This window comes from Narcine bancroftii, chromosome 5 (assembly GCF_036971445.1).
Source record: "Narcine bancroftii isolate sNarBan1 chromosome 5, sNarBan1.hap1, whole genome shotgun sequence".
NCBI lineage: Eukaryota > Metazoa > Chordata > Chondrichthyes > Torpediniformes > Narcinidae > Narcine > Narcine bancroftii.
In genome coordinates, this window is record NC_091473.1 from 120455298 (window position 1) to 120478711 (window position 23414).

Below are 23414 nucleotides of genomic sequence, written 5' to 3' on the forward strand. Positions count from 1 at the left end.
TAAGGAGAAAGCCATTGGTGGTGATTTCAACATTAAAAGTTGTGAACCACAGTGAGTTGAGAGATAACAGAGAAAAAGACTCACTTTTAGGGTGAAGAGTTGTTGAAGAGGGTAGAATAAGGAGCTTGTACTGATGATCATCCACTGAAATATTTTGTGCTTTCATTGTCATTAGCTCAGGCACCAGGCAGGCAAACATAGCCAGGTCTCAGATGACTGAACTGTTATGGACAAATTATGTGCGAGACGGCATGGTTGGTGTAGTGATTAGCGCAACGCCATTACAACACCAGCGATCGGGACTGGGGTTTGAATCCACACTGTCTGTAAGGGGTTTGTGTGTACTCCCCATGTGTGCGCAGGTTTCCTCCATGGGCTCCAGTTTCGCCCCACTGTTTGAAATGTATGTTGTAGGTTAATTGGGTGTAATTGGGCGGCATGCGCTCATGGGCCAAAATGACCTGTTACCGTGCTGTATGCCTCAGTAAAGACCTTGCAGCAGTAAAATCAGATAGCTGGAGCAAGATTTCAGAAGTAGTTGAGAGCATCTTAGCAGATTGAGCGTGTAACACGACTGAATCCACTCAGAGACAAGTGAGGAGTACAAACTCGCTTTTAACAGCTTACAATCAATGGCCGGTAGACACAATAATCCTCAGGTGAATTTGAGGTAAGGCAGGGTAGGTGAGGGTGGAGTCAGGGGAGGAGCTGGCCATCTGGACAATACATAGACAGTGAATTCCAGTTCACTGCAGGGTGATCAGACTGTGATGGAATTTTCACATTGTTCATATATTTAGCAATGCTGTAGGGAAATGGTATGTGCTGATTCCTATTGGAAAAGGATCTTGGATCCAAATTATATCTGCTGAGATGAAATTATATCAATGTGACATGTGGGTGCCAACAGAACAGCAAACAACATCTCCTGGGTAGAATTTCTTATAGTCTTTTCTCTTCTTCCAAGTCGATCATCTCAGAACATAAGCTCTGCAACCTTCCAGTTGCAGTATTGGGAATTGGGAAGAAAATAACTGCTGACTGACACTTGAGACAAGCACACATTAGCATCAAAAGCAAGTTCTCAAAAATCTATCCTGCTTGAAAGATTGATTGCAACACATTTTTATGTCACGTTCCAAATTGCACTTTGAGACTGAAAGCTACCGTTTAACTTGTATTATTTTCAGGTGACAAAGTCTATGCTGTTCGACGTGTTTACTCCACAGAATGTAATGTAACATTGAGTGATGCTGCATAATAAGTGCAAACAGCGTACTGTTCTTGCACCAAAAACAACATGAATCCCTATTTAGACTTGCAATATTACGTGCCCTTTTAATTTTTAAAGGAACACTTCGCCAATCACAGAGGAAATCTAAATAAAACATAAAAGAGGAGGCTCATGTGAATATTTCATTTGTTCATAGCGTTATAGAAAATTTGTGTTACAGAATGATGCCATTTGGTCCATAGTGCCTGCGTTTTAATTTCAAAGAACTTCCAGCTTAATCTCACCTTCCAGCATTTGCACCTGGTATCCCTGCAGATCTCAACTCTTCAGTTGTATATTAAGAAGTTCTTCTTGAATCTTAATGAGTTCCAAACTCCTAACATCATTTGGGCAAAGTATTTTCCTCATATCGCTCCAGCACTTAAACTAATGTCTGTACCCCTGGTTTTTGAGACTTCGACTAAGGTAAATAATTTACTATGACTGGGCCTTTCACAAATTATACATCCCAATTAAATTATTCCTCAGCTGCTCTGTTTCAATGAGAAAAAAACATTAATGTTTTCCTTCTTACCTGCTTCTGAAGAACAACTTTGTTAGTCATTTGTACACCTTTATTAATACCACCCCATCTTTCCTGTAATGGAGTGATCAGACTGTACGCAGCATTTAAAGCTATGGCCTCCCTCATGTTAAACATAGTTCAAACATTAGCTCCCTGCTCTTCAATTCAATAACTTGTAATAAGGATTGATTTGCTTAATCATCTTATTGCTCTTTCCTGTCACCTTTAAGGATCTGTTAACATTCACTTTGTGGTTCCTTTTTTGTCAGAAATAAAACTTCTCACACATGAGTCTCTTTAAAACTGATGACACGACAAGCTTTATTTACAAGTCTGCAGAGTTGGACTCAACTGGTTTCTCACCAGTTAAGCCCCGATACATACAGTGCATTGATTTTTATACCTTTATTATTTGCCCTTCCCCTTCTTATTAATACTGTTTTAATTGGTTAGTATTACAAAAACATTCTAAGTATAACTGCATTATTAATTATCACGTTCGTTACATACGCTGTGAACTCTACATTCACTGAATTCTGTTTCTCACACTTCTTATCAATCCTTTGTCTCCTGCATGTCTCTCACTATGACCATGAAAAGATAGGTTTAAAAAAACATATTCAGCAGCTCCTTCTGTCCTTGACTGCTAGTAAACTCTCTGTCCGTTCTGGCTTCCCTGTTTATGATTAATCATCACATTTTAACTTAAGTCTTTTTAACCTAAATTCTCTATATCACATTTTTCATTTATCCTGCCAGAACTCCTTGTCTGTCTACAAACTGAGGGAGTCATCGGTCAATGGTTCTGAATGCTCCCTCTCTTTCTTTCTTATCAATACAGGCCATTTGCTTCAATCAGGACATAAATAAGATGGTGAAATAAAAAAGGTCTGCAGGCACTGTGATTGTAGAGAAAACACACAGAAATGCTGGAGAAGTTCAGCCAGTCTCACAGTGTCCATTTACCGACGTCTTGGGCCTGGATTCTTCTTCAAGGTATAAGCAAAGAACAGGAAGGCATCAGAATAAAAGCTGAAGAATGGCAGGGGAAGGAGTCCAGGACAACAAAACGTGTTACAGTAAAATCCCCATTATCCAGCACCCATAGGGATGGCGGATGCCGGATATACAAATTCTCTGGTTGAATGAAGCTCACTCATCCAATGCCTAACTAATAAATCTGCATTAAGAAAACACCATTTAAAAGGAAAAAGACAGGGAAAAATGCAAAGTGGTTGAAAAAAATCAGTTTTGTAGTTTTTAATTATGTAAAGTTCACTTTAATCAAGTTATTCCCATAACTTACAAAAGTTAAATTAAAATTTGAACCCCGGTGTCTGGAGCTGTAACAGTGTTCAGCTAACCTTGCCACCATCATAATTAACCTCCCCCCCACCACCAAGTTTGCAGATAAAGCCATACTAATGTACCTAATATTAATAAAAATAAAGACCGTTACTAGACAGGGGTAGGGAGGCAGCTCGGCAGCAAGTGGCATCAAATTTGAAATTTTATTTAAATTTTAATTTATTCTTACTTATATTACATGTTTAACTTTAATCCAGTAATTCCTGTAACTTACAAAATTTAAATTTGAAACAATTAACAAACTTTTACTTGGCCTTCGGGGCAACCCAACTCACCTTCATGCAAGTGTCCTGGTCAAGCCCATAGTGCCCCTTTCTTGCACTGACAACCTGATTCACTCCCACGCCAGCGTCCTGGTAAGGCCCTGTGCCCCTGACTCACCTCCAATTAAGTGTCCAGGTCAGACTATTGGTGCAACCCAACTTACCTCCACTTAAGTGTCCAGGTCAGGCCATTGGCACAACCCAGCTCACCTCCGGGCAAATGTCCCGGATGGGCTCTTGGCGCAACCCGACTCACCGCTATACCAGTGTCCCAGTCAGGCTTTGATGCACCATCCTCGTGCTGACAACCTGACTCACCTCCACATGAGTACCGTTCAGGTCCTCGGGTCACCTTCCTCGCACTGACAACCCGACTCACCTCCACTCAAGTATCAACAGCAAAAAGAATGCGTGAGCATTAAGAGACTTTGCTTGTTCAGCAGGGCAAACCTGTGAGTGTCCAATGAAATTTCAACACTCTCCCACAGAGTACGTCTGCCCAGTCTTAACAATTGGAATTTTATTTATTTATTTCCTCCCCAAAAAGAATTTGCCAGTTCTTTAAATTTCTGATTAATGCAGATTTTACTGTAATTGGATATGATAAGAGGAAAGGTAAGAATTGATTTTGCTTCATGGAAAAAAAAGAGAGGAGGACAGAGAGAGATAGATACAGAGCTGGAGGAAAGGCGATAGGGGGAGGGTTTAACAGAAACCAGAGAAGTTGATTTTGCCATCAGGTTGGAGAGTGCCTGATCAGAGGTTGAGGCGTTGCTCCCCCAATTTGCAGGTGGTCTCAGTCTGGCAGTGCATGAGTCCATGGGCTGTCATGTGAACAAGGGAATGGGATTGGGAAATTAAATGGGTGGCACTACGAGATCCATGCTATTATGGCGGACAGAGCCAAAGTGCTCAACAAAGAGATCTATGCCCACTCTCTCCGATGTAAAGGCAACATAAACTTGTGACCAGGAGATTTACTCCAAACCACTTGAGTGTGCAATAAAAACTTAGTTATACATCACGTTTCACAAAGCTCTGAACAATTAATATTGTATGTGTTGCCACTCTTCTAAAGGAAAAATACATAGAGTACAGAGAACTGTCTCACAAATAGCAATGTAAACAATGATAAAATCATTTTAGTAGTTGAGAGATACATGTTGGCAACTCCATTGTTCACCTTCAATAGATCTTCTACATCGACTTCAAACTAAGTTTGAAGATTCATCTGAAAAAATAGTACCAACACCCACATGAATACTGAACTTACTCCAGCATTTCTCTGCGTACTTTCTACAATCATAGTGCCTGTAGACTTCGGTGAATCACTCCAATTGGAATTGGGCTCAGCTATCGAGTGGGATGTGAACACATGAGGTGACAGATTATGTTGTATTTTATATCGTGTATAGAATGTGTTTTAAAGGAGAAAAATTGTGGCAGGTTTTCTTTTAGTGTAGGTCACATACAAACATTTCAAAACAAATCTCATTTAAAATACTGAAGCTCTGCTCAAGTCAGACATTCCGGCTCTGAGGGTCTTTGCAAAAGCTTTGGGGAGGTCATATAGGGACTTCACAAACGGATTGTTGTTTTGAAAAGCAACAAATGAAAGAATTCAGAGGATTAGGTTGTCTGAGTACAGTTGGTGTTCTAAGAGGGTCATGTGGTTTTGCAACCAGAGAGAGACAAACGACATTTTTCTCTGAGAGAGAGAGAGAGAGAGAGAGAGAGAGAGAGAGAGAGAGAGAGAGAGAGAGAGAGAGAGAGAGAATGTTCCACAGTTCTACAGTTCAGCAACAGCAGCTGGGACTGGAACAGGACAAGCCAGCGAGCTTGTGGAAAAACCTCATTTTGAAGATGGGTTGTGAGTTTTTAGTTCAGCCTGTTCAAAGTCCTTGTGGTCCATACAAGAGGAGAGGACTGGCTGCCTAATATTTCACTTGAAATAAGGGAAACAAAAAGGAACTCCGTGGTGACCTGAAAGAAAGTGGTTATCATCTAGAAAATCCTGATAGGGCAAGTTTCTTAGGCAAGACACTGACATGGTTGATTAGAAGGAATCAGTTTGTGTCGAGCCAACAACAAATCCCTCTCTGAAAACTGACAATAACCTTCCTGAGTGGTAACCATTTACTTTTCAAACACGAAAGCCTGGTGACCTTCATCAATGTTAAATTCTGTGCACAGTGTAAGAATTGCCTACAACCAGTGAACTTTGAGGAACGAGAAGTGAGATTGGACTGTGAATCAAAGAACTTTTCTGAACTTACATATACATTACAAACACATGTGCTTAGAATTAGAAGGGGGTTAATTTAGGTTGTTAAGTTAATAGCAATAAGATGAAGTTTGATCCTGTTTTCATGTTTAAAGATAATTAAAAGCAATTTTTGTTTAACTATTTGTCTTGGTGAATTTCTGTTACTGCTTGGTTTTGGGCTCTTCTGGGTTTATAACAATGATCTCCTAACTCACAAGTAAGAACACCCAGAATGAAAAATTAAAGACCAGCATTCCAAAATTTCAGGCCCTTTGAATACACTAGACAACAAAGTTTTTTCCAAAAGGGTTGCTTCCTGAAAATAAATTGGGATTATGATAGACAACTTCAAGCTGAACACAAAGATAATTTCCAATTTGCTGTACCATGTAGGAAGTTGGAGAAACATTAAATTAACTTTTATTGAATTTAGCTTGATTAATCATAGAATGATGTTGACACATTGCGTTATTTCAATGGACCTAAAAAAGGTTTTGCCGCTGATTTTCATTTGTACTCAGCATTTGATGCCTCCCGATTCAGTGTCCAACAATAGTCGGCCAGCACTGATGGATTCCTGTTGCCCAGCTACTGCTTTTTGATGGTCACAATGTCCTGGTGAAACCTTTCACCATGTTTGTCACTGACGGCACCAAGATCAGCAGAGAAGAAGTCCAAGTGCAAATGCTGAAAATTAATTTTCAAGGACGTGCTGTGCTTCATGTTTTGTCTGCTTGAAGCAGGCTTAAAATATGACAAGAAATCACAAAAATAGGCTATATCTAAAAAACGGTACGTGAAAGAAATTTTTTAAGGTGATTTTTGTGATCAGCCACCCAAAATCCATACAATACTCCCAAAGGTGTTCAGTAAGCAAAATCTTCGTTGTTCAGAGTTATTATACAGCTGAGCCTTTGCAAAGTATTAGTGTAATTTGAATACATATGGGTTGAAAGTAAATATTGTGTGAAATATATCCCAAGGAGTCTAGAACAGGGGCTTGGAGATAATAAAGCAGAATATATAAAATACAGTCTATTGGAGCTTGAAAACAATATAGATATTTATATATATATATATATATATATATATATATATATATATATATATATATATAATATATATATTTAAAACATCACAGTGATCTGATCAGATGATCTTATTTTATTTTGGACATCATGCCATTAAGAATAGAGAAAAACTTCATTTTCACACTTTTTTCAAGCATGTTGTGACAGAGTATATAGATATGTTTTTAGGTGATAAATTGGGAAAGGTTTGTTAGAGTAGATCACATACAAGCACTTTAAAACAGATCTTATTTGAAATACTGGAGCTCTGATAATGCTAGACATGTTGGGGCCTCACAGTCTTTGCAAGAGCTTTGGAGAGTGCCAAAGAGACCACACTAATGGATTGTTGTTTACAAAAAGGCAACAGATGAAAGAGCTTGTCAGACCCTCTTCTGTCTGGAGATGTTCTAGGAAAGGCATGTGATTTGGCAAGCAGAGAGAGTCAGACAGGTTTTTTCTGTATATATGTGTGTGTGTGTGTGTGTGTGTGTGTGTGTGTGTGTGTGTGTGTGTGTGTGTGTGTGTGTGTGTGTGTGTGTGAGTGTGTGTGTGTGTGTGTGTGAGAGAGAGAGAGAGAGAGAGAGAGAAAGAGAGAGAGAGAGAGAGAGAGAGAGAGAGAGAATGTTCCACAGTTCTACAGTTCAGCAACAGCAGCTGGGACTGGAACAGGACAAGCTGGCAAGCTTGTGGAAAACCCCATTTGGAAGACAGGTTAAGTATTCTTAGTTCAGCCTGGTCAAAGCCCTTGTGGTTCATGCTGTCTAATGTTTCACTTGGAATAAGGGAAACAAAAAGGAACTCTGTGGTGACCTGAAAGAAAGAGGTTATCAGCTGGAGATCCCTGAAGGGGCAAGTTTCATCAGCAAGACACTGAGATGACTGATGGAAGTACATCAGTTGTGGATGTCCTGGAACGACAAATCTCTCTCTAAAAACCAACAAGAACCTTCCTGAGTGGTAACCATTTACTTTTCAAGCATCAAAGCCTGGTGAACTTTATTAATGTTAAATTCTATGCGCAGTACAAGAATTGTCTGCAACCAGTGAACTTGGAGGAATGAGAAGTCAAATTGGACTGTAAACCAAAGAACCTTTCTGAACTTACACACACATTACAATATACGTGCGCTTAGAATTAGAAGGGGGTTAAGTTAGGTTAAGTAAATCAATACTGATAAGCTTAAGTTTGATTTTATTTTCATGTTTAAAGATAATTAAAAGCAACTTTTATTTAAGTAACCATTTGCCTTGGTGAATATCTATTGCTGTTGGGATTTGGAGTTCTCTGGGCTCATAACAATATAAAGAAGTTTAATTGGTTAAGGTAATGTCAAGATTAAGCCACACGATTAGGTCTCTGGCATAGAGTCTGGTCCTATGATGAAGAAGGGATGGGAAGACAAGAAGCACATTTTAGTGATAGGGGATTCCATAGTTAGGGGGACAGATAGGAGGTTCTGTGAAAGAGATTGAGTATCCCAGATGGTATATTACCTCCATGGTTCACTGCATGCTCAGGAGGGAGGGTGGACAGCCAGATATCGTGGTCCATATAGGAACAAATATGTGGATAGGAAATGTGAGGGGGTCCTGCAAGAAGAGTTCATGGAGTTAGGCATCATGTTGAAGGACACAATCTGCAGGACTATGATCTCAGGATTGCTACCTGTGCCATGAGCTAGTGAGGTTAGAAATAGGAGGATTAACACATGGCTAAAGACACAGTGCAGGAGGGAGGGCTTCAGGTTTGTGGATCATTGCATTCCCTTCCTGGGAAGTTGGGACATGTTCCAAAGGGAGGGGGACTAATATCCTTGCGGGAAGGTTTGCTAGTTCTGCTCTAATGGGTTTAAATTTGATTTGCAGCAGATGGGAACCAGAGTGCCAGAGCTGATAGAGTGGAGAATGGAATATATGATGTGAAAATTACATGCACTATTAGAAGTCAACGGGTTGAACAAGGTGGAAATTTTCAAAAGTGCATCTATTTCAATGCAAGAAGAATTGTCGGAAAGGTATGTGAAATTACAACATTATGGCCATTAGTGAAACTGTTGCAGGAGGGGCAGGATTGGCAGCTCAATGTTCAGGGCTTCCATTGCTTTAGATGCAATAGAACAGGAGAGTTAGGGGGGAATGAAAGGGGGAGGAGTCGCATTGTACATCAGAGAAAATATCGTACCTGTGCTTATGCAGGACAACCAAAGGCTAGACTACTGAGGCTAAATGGGTGGAGCTGAGGAACAGGAAAAGTATGACCATGCTCATAGGGTTGTATTATAGCCCGCCTAATAGTCAATGTGCATTGGAGGAGCAAATCTGTAGAGAGATAGCAGACAGCTTCAGGAAACATAAGGTTGTGATAGTAGGGGATTTAAATTTTCTACATATTGACTGGGACTCCCACACTGTAAAAGGACTGGATGGATTGGAGTTTATCAGGTGTGTTCAGGAAAGTTTTCTAAATCAATACATAGAGGTAACAACTCGAGAGAGTGCAATACTGGATCTCCTTTAGGGAATGAGACAGAGCAGGTGACAGAAGTATGTGTAGGGGAACATTTTGGATCCAGTGATCACAATGCCATTAGTTTCATTAATGATGGAAAAGGATAGGTCTTGGACTTGGGCTGAGATTCTAAATTGGAGAAAGGATAAATTTGAGGAAATGAGAAAGGATCTAGATACGTGGGTTCAGATAAGTTGTTTCTAGGAAAGGATGTGCGAGGTAAGTGGAGGACCTTGAAAGGTGAAATTTTGAGAGTATAGAGTTTGTATGTTCCTGTCAGGATTAAAGGCAAGGTTAGCAGACATAGGGAACATTGGTTTTTCAAGGGATATTGGGGATCTTGTTCAGAAAATGAGAGAGCTGTATAACAGGTATAGCCAACATGGAGCAAATGAGGCACTTGAGGAGTATAAAAAATACAAGAAAAACCTCAAGAAAGAATCAGGAAGGCTAAAAGAAAACATGAGGTTGCTTTGGCAGACAATGTGAAGGAAGATCCTAAGTGTTTCTACAGGAATAGTAAAAGCAAAAGGACAGTAATGGACAAATTTAGTCCCCTTGCAGATCAGAGTCGTCGGCTTTGTATGGAGCCAAAAGAGAAGGGGGAGATCTGAAATGATGTTTTTTTTCATCAGTATTCACTCAGGAAACAGGCTCTGAGTCATTGGAAGTATGGAAAACAAGCAGTGAGGACATGGAACCTATACAGATTAAAGAGGATGAGATGCTTGCAGTCATAAAGCAAATCCCCAGGGTCTAACAGGATATTCCCTCAGACCTTGAGGGAGGCTAGTGTAGAAATTTCAGGGACTCTGGCAGAAATATTTAAAATGCCCTTAGCCACAGGTGTGGTGCCAGAAGATTGGAGGGTAGCTCATGTTGTTCCATTATTTTTTTTAAAAATTCCAAAAGTAACCCTGTAAATTATAGCCCGATGAGCTCGATGTCAGTAGTAGGTAAATTATTGGAAGGTGTTCTAAGAGATTGAGTATATAATTATTTAGATAGCCAGAAACTGATTAGGGATAGTCAACATGACTTTGTGCGAAGTAGGCTGTGTTTAAGCAATTTTATAGAGTGTTTCGAGGAGGTTATCAGGAAAGTTGACAAAGGAAAGTCTGTGGATGTTATCTACATGGACTTCAGTAAGGCTTTTGACAAGGTCCCAAATGGGAGGTTATTCAGGTAGGTTCAGATGCTAAGTATTCATGGTGAGGTAGTGAACTCAATTTGACAATGACAGGATGGGAGAAGCCAGAAAGTAGTGGTGGATGATTGCTTTTCTGACTGAAGTCCTGTGACTAGTGGTGTGCCTCTTTCCTGTTACTTGTCATCTTTATGAATGATCTGGATGATAATGTGGAAAATAAGATCAGCAAGTTTGCATCTTACACTAAGACTGGAGGAAGTTGCCGACAGCAAAGATGGTTTTCAAAGTTTGCAGAGGGATCTGAACCAGCTGGAAAAATGGGCTGAAAAATGGCAGATGGAATTTAATGCAGACAAATGTGAGGTGTTGCATTTTGGAAGGAATAAATCAAGAAAGGACATACACAGTGAATGGTAGGGCACTGAGGAGTCCAGTAGAACTGAGGGACCTGGGAATACAGATAGATAATTCTCTGAAAGTGACATCACAGTGGATAGGGTTGTAAAGAGAGCTTTTGACATAATGGCCTTCATAAATCAAAGTATTGAGTAGAGGAGCTGGGATGTTATGGTAAAGTTGTAAAAAACATTTGTGAGGCCAAATTTGGAGTATTGTATGCAGTTTTGGTCAGCTAAATGCAGGAAGGATATCAATAGGAAGAGTGCAGAGAAGATTTACTAGGATGCTGTCTGGACTTCAGGAACTGAGTTACAGGGAAAGGTTAAACATGTTAAACTTTATTCCCTAGAATGAAGAAGAATGAGGGGAGATTTACTTGATAGAGGTATTTAAAAGTATGAGAGGGGGATAGACTGAGTAAATGTATTGAGATGGAAACCAGAGGACATGTGTTAAGAGTGAAAGGGGAAAAGTTTAGGGGAAACACGAGGGGGAAGTTCTTCACACAGAGTGGTGGGAGTATGGAATGAGCTGCCAGCTGAAGTGGTGAATGCAGGCTCATTTTTAACATTTCAGAACCCTTTGGACAGGTACATGGATGGTACAAAAAAATGGTTTGTCACAGAAGGGCCCTGTTTCTGTGCTATAGTGTTCTATGGTTCTAAGATTAGATCAGAATATACAGAAAATAGAGGCAGGTAATCAGGAAATACTTTTTTTTTTCTGAGACAGCATTTAATACTTTAGCCAATCGTTCAAGTCAAACATGAGAGGAGATTTTTTTGAAGTGATATAACCAAGAGATTCTGGTATGGAATAATCCCGAGGTTTGGTTAAAATATTGTAAAGTGAATTTAAATTAAATTAAAACAAAACTAGTTATTGGAACAACATAAATAAATACTACTTCATTACACACCATCTTTGGAGAAGTGCTGGAAGTCCAGAGGGTGTATCATGTACCTCCATCATAAAAAAGGACAGCAAGGACAGGCCAGGAATCTACAGGTCAGTGAGCTTGACACCAGTGATTGGAGAATCTTGGAGGGGATTCTGAGGGACAAGATCTACCAGCATTTGGATAGGTAGAGATTGGAGGTCATCAGAGTGACTTTTGTATGTTGGAGTTTGAGTCATGTTAATCTGATAGAGTTTCTTTTTAAGAGGTGACAAAGAGGATTGATAAGAGCAGAGCAAGTGATGTTATATATATTGAATTCAGCAAGACTTTTGACAAGGTCCCGCATGGCAAACTAGTCTGGAAGTTTAGACTACTTGGGATCCAAGGGGAGCTGGCTCATTGTATTCAAGATTAGCTTAGTGGAAAGAGTCAGAGAGCAGAGGGTAGTAGTGGAGGGATCTTGTTCTGATTGGAGGCCTGTGACCAGTGATGTGCTGCTATTAATTTGGATGGCAATGTTGTTGACATAATTATCAAATTTGCAGATGACACCTAAATTGGTGGTATCATGAACAGCAAGGAAGGATATCTATATTTATAACTGATGGTGGGCCAGGTATGGCTAATGGAATTTAACTCTAACATGTGTGAGATGTCATATTCGGACATGCACAGTGAAAGGTAGGGAGTTAGATCCTGTTGTTGAACTGTACCTAGCATACCATATGCATAGTTCCCTGAAAGTGACAGCTGAAGAGAAGGTAGTAAAGAAGGTATTTGGTAAGCTGGCATTTATTGGGCAGGGGATAGTGTACAAAAAATAGGTCCTTGTGATTCATCTGCACGAGGTGTTGAGCAGACCATACTTGGGGTATTGTGAGCAGTTCTGGACACCTCGCTATGGGAAGGCATGCAAAGAAGTTTCACCAGTGTCTTTCAAAACTAGAAGGATTGAGTTAAAGGGAGAAGCTAGATACACGAGATTATTCTTCAGGATACTGAACGTTGACGGGTGATCTTGTTGTTCATCAGGGGCTTGGATAACTTGAATGCTTATGGTCTTTTCCCCAGGGTAAGTGATTCTTGAACTAGAGAGAATAGGTTTCAAGATGAGAGAGGATAGGTTTAACAAAGACCTGAGGAGCAAGTTACCAGAGAAGTTGTAGAATGGGATACTATTTTGACAATCAAAAGCCATTTGGACAGATTTATGGAGAGGAATAGCTGAGAAGGATATGGATCAAATGGAGGCAAATAGGACTAGCCCAGAGTGACAACATGGTTGGCATGGGTGGGTTAATGCAATGGGCCATTTTTGTTGGTGCTGTATAACTATAATTCTACACATGAGTAGAATTCAAATTCTTATGATCTAACAACCTAGCTCAGTACCTACTTTGATCCAGAAAACAAGCCATGTTTGTGTTGGCAATGGTATTTTCCATTGCTTAACAGAAACATTGTGAAGACTAACTACCTAAAATTGATGTTTCAGCATTATCTGTAAAAAATACATATACAAGATGGAATTATGAAAGTCTAACTTACATTTTAAATTAGACCTTCAGCACAGTAACAAGTCTTTCTGGTCCTTGAGTCCATGCCCCCCAAATATATCTACAACAGTCATACGTTTTGAAGGATGGGAAGAAACTGGAGCACCTGAAGGAAACCCATGCAGACACGGGGAGAACGAACAAAGTCCTTAATGTAATGCAATAAGGTAACAAAATATATGTTTAAAAAGGGGAAATAAGATTAGGTAATTTAGGTCACTTTTTACCATCAAACATCACATTTCAAAAACAGAAAGAGAAGCAGAAAAGGGTGGGGGGGGTAGATAAAAGGCTGGAAAAATGAAAAAGCCTGCGAAAGACCCCATTTCAAGATGGGTTTTGAGTTCGGAGTTCAGCCTATTCGAAATCTCTGTAGTGGCTGGTGGTTCTGGTACTCCGGAAATAGGGGAAAAGAAGATCTCTTTGTGGTAACCTGGAAGAAGACACGTTTCTTTGGAACGATTGAAAGAAATCAGTTTGCATGTCCAACAAACAATGAGCATCTCTATGCACCCACCAAACTCCATCCTGATATGTAACAACTTAAATTAAGGCACCAGAGCCAGTTGAATGTAATGACTGTTTAATTCTGTGCCCAGTACAGGAAACTGCCTAATACCAGTAAACTTGGAAAAGTGAACAGTAAATGACTGGAGAGTGAAGAAGAACCATCTTGAACACACACACACGCACGCGCGCGCACACACACACACACACACACACACACACACACACACACACACACACACACACACACACACACACACACACACACACACACACACACACACACACACACACACACAGAGAAAAAGCCTGTTTGGCTCTCTCTGCTTGCCAAACCACATGCCTCTCCTAAAACCAATTTTGTTTAAGTACCCTTTGACTTGTTGCTGCTGGGTTTTTGAGTCCTTAGGGCTCATAACATCATAGCCAGTGTCAGATTCGAACCCAGATAAATGGCAGTATTACAGCATTGTGCTAAAAGCTAAGCTAACCATGTCACCCTAGGAAATAAAAAGAATACCCATTGAGTTTCAAAATAAACAAAAATGACCCTCTAAGAACCTTGAAATGGTGTATTTATGGTTACTGAGAATTTTGTCCTTCCAGATATCAACAAACATGCAAATGGAGATTCTCGTAACTGGGTGGAGGGGTAATGTTGGTGCTTGATGACAGTGAGTCTGGCATACTTTCTTCCTTCTGCCACGTCTGAGTTAGCTCCTTCTGAGCAATTGCGCTATCGGACAGACTAGGCCTGCAGGGTAGAAGCTGAACCCTGCTGAGGTTTGCCAGTGTTTCATATGATGGCGGAAGATTTGAGTCCTTGGGTGCCACTGGAATCAGAAGATTATTGGATTGCACCATCATCATTGATCTTGAGTCGAGTGCCTCGTCATACAAAGGGGCTTGTAAATGATCGGGACCACTAGAAAAGGAAGAACAACAAATGTTTAAGACAAAAATAGAAATTTCTCTTGAAATACATAAGTGGTAATAATAATGTTGGTAAATTAATTATTTTTGTTATGTATTGATAATTTGGTAATATAATAACTCTAGACAATTAAGATTTTGTTTCCTGAACTCTTTTGGGTGTATTTTATGGAGTTTGGACTGCTGATCAGGAAAATCACCTTAAAATGTTCCTGTTACGTACTCTTTTGGCAACTATGGAGCACCAAACTACATCCATTGATCGACAACAAGCTTCAAGCGTAAACAAACCATTAAGTGCAATATGTCATTGAAAATACATTTTCTGCCTTCACTCTTGGACCTCTTCCCTGCTGATTTTGATGCCGTCAGTGACGAACACGGTGAAAGGTTTCACCAGGACATTGCGACCATGGCAAAGTGATATCTAGACAACTGGAATCCATCAATGCTGGCCATCTATTGTTGGACATTGACACCAGAGGCTGAGTACAAATGAAAATCAGCAGCTAGACTTTTTTAGGTCAGTTGATTTAATGCAATGTGACAGCGTTGATGGATTCCACTTACCTAGATATCACTTTGCCATGGTCGCAATGTCCTGGTCAAGAGGGAGCAGGTAGGTGGAACTAATGGAGTTCTCTTAAATCGGTGCGGACTAGAAGAGCTGATATGGCCTGTTTCCGTACTGTAATGGTTATATGCTATGCGTTATATGCTACACCTTTCACCGTTTTCGTCACTGACTGCATCGAGATCGGCAGGGAAAAGTCCAAGTGCGACTGCGGAAAATGCAATTAAACAGGCTAAATTCAATAAAAGTTAATTTAATGTTTCTCCAACTTCCTTCACCAAATCTAAAATTATCTGTGTTCAGCTTGAAGTCCCAAATTTTTTTTGAGGAAGAAAAATTTTGGAAAAAATTTGTTGCCCTGTCTAATCTGTGTCCACGCGAAAATTGATTGACAGTGTTAGTGTCCAAAAAAAAATGCAGATATAGACAGCATGGAGAAATGGTGTGGGCCTACAAGTTTAGACAAATTATACGTATACAGTGATTAAGTGTATTATTCTGCCGTGTGTTGGACGAATGTTTACTCTGTTTTAAAACTACTAGTTCAAAAACTATCTATAGTACAAATGTCACAATGTTATTCATTTTAAAATTTTGTGATATCAAATACATACAATAATTACTTTTCCATCTTTTATACTGCGGTAAGATCTAAACATTAGGATACTTATCTTTGAAGCATACCTGAAACTTGCAGAAAAGCATAATTGTGTTGAAAGCGTTGATCCATGGAAGTGAAGTGAGCATTGCACCCATTACCATGACAAATGCTGAACATTCCCAGCTCAGGAAACCTTATTAGGGCTTGTAGACATTTTTTGCATATTTATCACTATTTCTCCATAATTAATGAAGAGTTCAGATTTCCTTCTCTTTCTAAATATCTATTTTATAATTTGAGCAATTATTCTTTAAATATCATCATTATATTGTAAAAAAAAATTTAAGTACAGGTTTTAGGTATTTCTTTGAGGGCAATTTTTATTTATCATCTCTAACCCCACACAGTTTAAGACACCCATCATCATCCCAGTACCTAATAGGGCAACAAAAATAGGCCTCAATGACTACAGCCCTGTGGCACTGACCTCCACCATTATGGAATGCTTCAAGCATCTGGTGATAGAACGCATCAAAGCTCACCTCCCGGAGACACTGCTCATAGAAGAAACCATTCCACAAACAATGCTGCAGCCTTGTTCCTTCACTCCGTCCTCACCGACCTAAAGAATGACACCTCATATGCCAGGCTGCTGTTCAACTTCAGCTTGGCATTTAATACAATCATTATCCAGAAGCTGGTGGAGAAGCTGTCCTCGCTGGGACTCAACACCCCTCTCTGTAACTGGATTCTGGACTTGCTAATGGAAAGACCACAGACTGTCTGGGTTGGTAGCAAAACACTGAGCACCATCACACTGGCTCTGTGCACATCAGAGTTGTATGTTCAGCCTGATCCTGTTCACGCATCTGACCCCAACAGAGTCATCAAGCCTGCAGATGACACAACAGTAGTCGGCCTCATCAGTAATAACGATGAGTTGCACTATAGAGAAGTGGTGGAAAATCTCATGATATAATGTGAGAGTAGCAACCTGAGCCTCAATGTGGACAAGACGAATGAGATGATCACGGACTTCAGAAGGACCTGCAATGACCGCCCTCCACTACACAACAACCCTGTAGAGGAGAGAATGGAGAGCACCAAGCTCCTTGGATTTCATTTAACAAGTGACCTGTTGTTGACACTCAATATCTCCTCATTTGAAGGATCAACAGTGACTGCACTTCCTGAAACTGAAGCGGGCGAGGCTACCAGCCACCATGATGTCAACCTTCTCCAGTAAGCTCTATCGAGAGCGTACTGGTTGGCTCCATCAGTGTGGTACGATTGCTGCAGATAAATAGATTGGAGGTCAATGCACCAGAGCATAAGAGTGGCAGAGAGGATCCCTGGAGTCTTCCACCCCACACCCCCACCCCACTCCATCGGCATGAAGGGTGTGTGCACAAATGTTGAGGACTCTTTCCACCCCACACACAGCATCTTTCCCGATTCTCTCACATTAACCATCCTGAGACTTTCATATTTACAAAGCAAAATAGCTTTTAAAAAACATCTATTTATTTATTTATATATATATGAATATTTGTCACGTATTTGTATTGTCTGTTTGTGTGTTATGTCTGGTTGTGTGTTTGCATGTTTTGCACCAAGCTGTTTCATCAGGTGGTACTTGTGCAATCAGATGACAATAAACTTGACATGATTTGACTCAATTATCATTAACTATGTTGAAAAAAAGTGCCTCACAAAGTATAGCTAATCAAATTATCAGAGTCCCCCCACTCTGAATTTTGACCCTACCTGTGTCTGTATTTAGCTCTCCTTTCTGTGATATTAATGTATGAGGTTGTTCTATTCTGGTGAATGCATTCGCTGGACATTTGTCTATTCAGTTTTGCAGACCATAGGAGGCCAAAAAGAAGCAAGAGTCCTCCAATCAAGCCAAACAGAACACTGATTAATCTCAACAATGACCTCAAGAAGATTTGATGGGTGTCAGTCTTGTCTTGTTTGTTGAATGAAGTTCCTGGATTTGTCGAAAGATGTGATTCTTTATCACTCCACCAAGCAAAACAAATGGCTCCACTCATAAGAAGAACACCTCCACCAATTGAGAGTCTATTGCACATGCGGGCAAATGCCATTTATATTGTGTACAAAATTGGAAGTCAGGTTGAACCAGAAGACTGACATGAGTTGTATTCAAATCTCTTAATTAGCCTGTTTGACATGTCATGGCCCAAACTTTGAAGATACTGCTGCAAATAGAGAAAGTGAATCAATAAAGATACTGGTCTTGATGTAGTGATAACAAATACCACTTTATTTTGCAAAGTGATCAGAATTAACTTTAGGCACTTTCAGGTGGCCAATTGCCCCGCATGTTTAGGCAATATGCGGCTGTTTTGAGGCCACCTGAATGTGCAGGAGGCACTCTTGAAGCGAGCTACGGTACCCTCCTCTGAGAGGGATCATTAGCTCAGCTCAGTGGCTCCCCCAGCCACCTGAATGCAACTGGCTGAAAGCGGATGTTAAAGGGTCAGGCTGCTGATCACACTGGACAGGAGCTGGAGTGTGCTCAGAGCTGCATCCTGTGCAGCTGTGTCCTTCAGGCAGCCAGCGTTGCGCTTTAAACTCTGCCACCTGAATGGCAATTTAGAGGGCCGCTTCTGCTTCTTCAGGCGCGCATTCTTAGAGTAGAATGTACCTGAAAAAGCCTTTTGAAATACAGGAGGTAGAAATGAGGAAATATCACCTCAGCTCACATTTAACTCAACATACAATGGATACACAATTTCTTTCCTTATTGCCTTGCTGGCAAATTAATATCTTGACATGTACTATTTTACTTTTCAAAAATTACATTTTAGTTGCCCCTAAAATCAATATCAGGTAAACACAGCAATATGCAAATGTTCTATTTGCAAGAGAGCATTAATATCCCTTAGATTGTTGATTTCAGCTGTGACCCCCAATAACTACTTGAAAGTGGGTGGACCATTGCCCAAGATTCGAAAGACATAATGGGAATGTACCTGAATAATCACTGCCCAGACAGTCGTACTCAATATCTGTAAAGTGACCTGAAACTGGGTACAGGGCACAGCATTAAAATTTGCATATGACACCACAATAGAGGCAGCATGGTTAACTGTGAAGAAAGTTTATGTGATTTCAAGAGTACATGGGAGTAAATGGGAATAAAGGGTATTAAAGGCAGGAAAGACCACTGAGCTGCAGACAATTCTCTAAATTTAAATAGATCCTGACTTGTGTCTGCTTCAAGTTCATTCGCTCACTTTTCCTGGAAATCCTTGGTTAACTTTAACAATAAAATCTATCATTCACAGTCTTGATGTATGATACATACTATAAATGACTCTAAAGACTGAGTGAGGAATAGGCTTTAATACACATTAAATTTCAGCCGGCCCAACTCCAAGTGCTCAAATGAATAGAAGAGAGCAGGGAGGTCGACCTTTATGGCCAGGTCACATGGGGTCAAGTCATCAGTGGGCAGGCCAGCCACTTATGTACAGAGCAGCAGCAGTATATACATATATACATATCACGATACTACAATGTATCCACATTTTAGAAGGCTGAGTGCAGGGAGTTCTGATATCTGCTAAATGAATTTAGCCTAATTCTTTCTTCAAGATTATAACCATAATAAATGAGAATGCGAAACTAGCTGTAAGGGTTACTGCTCCTTTATGGCTGCTGTGTTGTTATCATCTTAAAGAGTATGTTACACGATTAATCATTATATCAAAGATTATGGGGAGAAGGCAGGGGAATAGGCTGAGTGGGAGAATGGATCATGGATGCATTGTTGCCATAGCTGCAAATCGAGGAGGATCACCAGTCTGTCATAATATTAGCAGGGTAACAATGCAAAATGTGGAGGAAGACATTCCTGCAGCTCACATATTTTTCATTATAATGTTCTCTTGGATTGCTGCAATTTCAAAGCCAAGGACACTTTGAGTCCAGGTAAGCTATTTCAAGTATGTTTTTTACACGGCCGCTTTGTTCCAGGAAATCATCCCCATTTTCATGGAATGCATGCTGTGTAAAAAGCTCGTAACTGGGAAAAGGGTGCCATTCCCGCTCTGACATTTTACCCCCTAGCCCCGTTGTAAATTTCCTGGAATGCCTGCAGTCTAAAGTGAACTTCAGGCATTCTGTGAACAGCGGGCTTCTGTGAACAGCAGGCTTCTGTGAACAGCGGGCTTCTGTGAACAGCGGGCTTCTGTGAACAGCGGGCTAGTGAATAGGATGAATGATGATGTGTGATGATGCGTAAAGCACATTTCCAGTAAGCTGTCTAAACTCGTGTAATGAAATGGAGATTTGGAGTTTGGGTCGTTCATGTGTGAACAACTAATGCCACGATGTCAGACATTCTTCAGATCAGTAAAATTATGCAAAGTCTATCTAAAAAACATAAACGTTACCTTTTGAAATATTACAGGATGTTGCTTCTGAAGGGAAACCTCTACTTACCCTACTGATGCAGATAATGCATATACAGACAGTGCCCAAACAGCCCCCCCCCCCACCCCCCATGCCTCCATTATGGAAATATAAAAGTTCCTTGAAAATATGTTGAGGGATCAGGAAACTGTTTCCATGTTTCCTGTTGTGGCCTTCTCTACATTGGAGAGACTGGATGCAGACTAGGAGATTGCTTTGGTCCATCTGCATCAGTGACAGGGATCTCCCAATGGCCAACCATTTAAATTCTATGCTCCACTTCTGCACTGGCATGTCTGTCCATGGCTTCATGTACTGTCAAACCAAGACCACTGTGAATTGGAGGAGCAACACCTAATTTTCCATCTGGGCACTCTCCAAACTGATGGCATTAACATCGACTTTTCTGGTTTCTGCCGGCCCACTCCCCATTCTCCCTCTCCATCTCCTTACCTCTCCATTCACAGAGCTATCCCCCTCACCTTGTTTGCTGGTGTGCTCTCCCTCCCTCCCTCCCTCATCCACCTATTACCTCCTGCCTGTAGCACTGTGTTCTTCCCCTTGCCCTCCCTCCATTTTGTTTGGGCACCTTCCCCCATTTGGTCCATACCTTGATGAAGGGCTCAAACCCATATCATTGGTGATGTATCTTTATCTTTGCTAGATAAAGTACACTGTTTGACCTGCTGAATTTCTGAGAATAAGCAAGTAAGTGTTAGATTCCATCACTGATGGATAGTTAGAGGTAGAGAAGGGGAGATTCCACCACTAATAGATAGAGAGGGGATTAATTGAGATTTCTAGTAATGATGACGTTGTGGCTGGGGCAGAGGGGAATTTTTAGCACCAGTGTATCATTAAATATTAGCAGATAGGGTGACTGGACCTTGGATTCGAGGGATTTTAAAAATGCAATCAAAGAGCGATTAGGGTGGGGTTTTGGTGCACTGCTGTAGCTGGGAATTGATAGGGTTCACTAATGATGGAGACCGCTGGCCCAAATTCCGAGCAAGATTAATATAAAAAGATCTTGATCAATCAGCTCTACGTAATTGAATTTCAAGTTCCCATTCAATGAAGACGTTAATGTAAATCATTTCAAAGTTTTTTGGAGTAAAATGGGTAAAAAATCTAACTGGGGGTTAATAAGTCATGTTAAACCTAATTAATATTTGACTTACAGTGACGGAATTAGAATGATTTACTTTTAGAGGCTGTTGCGGAGCAGGGGGAGGTGGGGGGGGGGCAGATAGGTGGAGAACAATTTTAGCACTTTTTACTTGGCATAAATTACGCAGGTAGCACTGTTTGCTTTGGTGTCCTCGACTGTAATCTTGAATGGGATCCTAAGTTGGGTGGAGGATGTGGCTGGAGACTCTGCCTACTCTTTGGGTACAGGTGAAAAGCATAGTCTTGCAATGTGCTGCAAAGGGCACTAATTTCTTATGATGGAACATGTACAGGCCTTCTCTGCCAATTTACACGGTGCTTAAAATATGCCAGAACTTTTATTGAATTATATTTTTGGAAAGATCTTTTCCTCCTCAGAATATTCCAGCCTCTGCTTCTGTGCACATCTCCCACAAGGACCTCTTCAAGCACCCCATTCAGGAGCCTCTTTGCAGCAGCAGTTTGATTTTTGTGCAGTTTTATGGGTGCTTGTTGATAAAGCGAAACCTCACGGTGACTTGGGCTTCATAACAGTGACAAACGTCAAAGTTGTTAACTTTCCAAAATTATCTCTGAGGCATTGTTAGTAATAGGACCTTCCCTGGGTCAAAAAATTCTCCCCACACACCCACTCAGAATTGCTCGTACGTCCCTGGACTGTGCATGTGCCTATTTGATTTGTAACCTCCAAATTCAACTAAACATCAAATGTCCCAGGTTTGTAAAAATTGTTGCATCCTATCATCAAGGGAGATTTTAGTATAAATAGGGGTAGAAACATGAGATAATATAGGGAAAAAATAGGATAGTTGAAGTTGTGTCTCCAGTTCATTGAGGGAAAGAATGGAAATTCAAAAACAAATGTTTCAGGCCAGAGGAAATGCTTCAAAGGAAAAATGCAGAATGAAATTGGAAGGAAGAAATTAGTGGAAGTTAAAAAGCATTTAAAATCAAATAAAACACTGGATGCAAAGAAACAAAACTCTTGATTGAACAAAATGGCAAGGCCTCACCCAAAGTCATTTTGCTGCAGGGTGCCAGCATGTTTTGGTGCAAGCAAGAGCAGTATTTTTAGATTAAATATATGACAGTTTCCTTTTGTGTATTACACAACAGTGAAAGGAAATTTAACTTGAAAACAGGTGCAGTCCAGGATTTACTCATACCTTTCAATTTTCCTTCCAGATGTGAGATAAACACTACAGCTCGTTGAATGGTGTGACAACAACCACTTTGTGCTCAATGTCTGCAAAACCAAGGAGATGATTGTGAACTTCAGGAAGAAGTCAGGGGAACATGACCCAGTCCTCATCAAGGGCTCAGTAGTGGAGAGGGTCAAGAACTTCAAATTCCTGGGTGTCAACATCTCCAAGGATCTTCCACATAGATGCAATCACAAAGAAGGTTTACCAGCGTCTATACTTTGAGAGGGGTCTGAGGAGGTTTGATATGTCACCGAAGACTCTCGTAAACTTCTACAGGTGTACTGTGGAGAGTATTCTAGTTGGTTGTATCACTGTCTGGTATGGAGGCACCAACTCTCAGGACAAGAATAAACTCCAGATGCAGTTTTCCCACAATATCTGAGCATTGTTCAGAACAAAAGAATGTAGAGCGCATTAAACATAGAACATTACAGCACAGTACAGGCCTTTCAGCCCACAAAGTTGTGTCGACCTATATAAACCTACTCAACAAACGAAACCTTCCATCCCTCACACCCATAACCCTCTATTTTTCCCCAGTGTAGCAGCCTCCACCACCACTCCAGGTAGTGCATTCTAGGCACCCACTATACTTTGGGTGTAAAAACACCCCCAATGTCTCCCTTAAACTCTTCTCCCCTCACTTTACACAGATGTCCTCTGGTATTTGCTACTTTCTCCCTGGAAAAAGGTA

General features: G+C 40.6%; 1 protein-coding gene across 2 annotated transcripts; it reads right to left on the bottom strand.

Moving 5' to 3' along the window:
* Nucleotides 1–14349: 14349 nt before the first annotated feature.
* On the bottom strand, nucleotides 14350–18996 carry LOC138762789 (transmembrane protein 61-like). 2 transcript variants are annotated; one of them, XM_069936347.1, is made up of 3 exons: nucleotides 18902–18996; nucleotides 17667–18124; nucleotides 14350–14716 (listed from the first exon to the last, which is right to left on the bottom strand). In XM_069936347.1, exons 2-3 carry the CDS (start codon nucleotides 18008–18010, stop codon nucleotides 14401–14403), a joined length of 660 nt encoding a protein of 219 aa, XP_069792448.1. In that variant the 5' UTR covers nucleotides 18011–18124; nucleotides 18902–18996; the 3' UTR covers nucleotides 14350–14400. The 2 variants fall into 2 exon arrangements, with proteins under 2 accessions (XP_069792448.1, XP_069792449.1); XM_069936348.1 differs by having other exon boundaries at nucleotides 17667–18121; nucleotides 18902–18977.
* Nucleotides 18997–23414: the final 4418 nt, after the last annotated feature.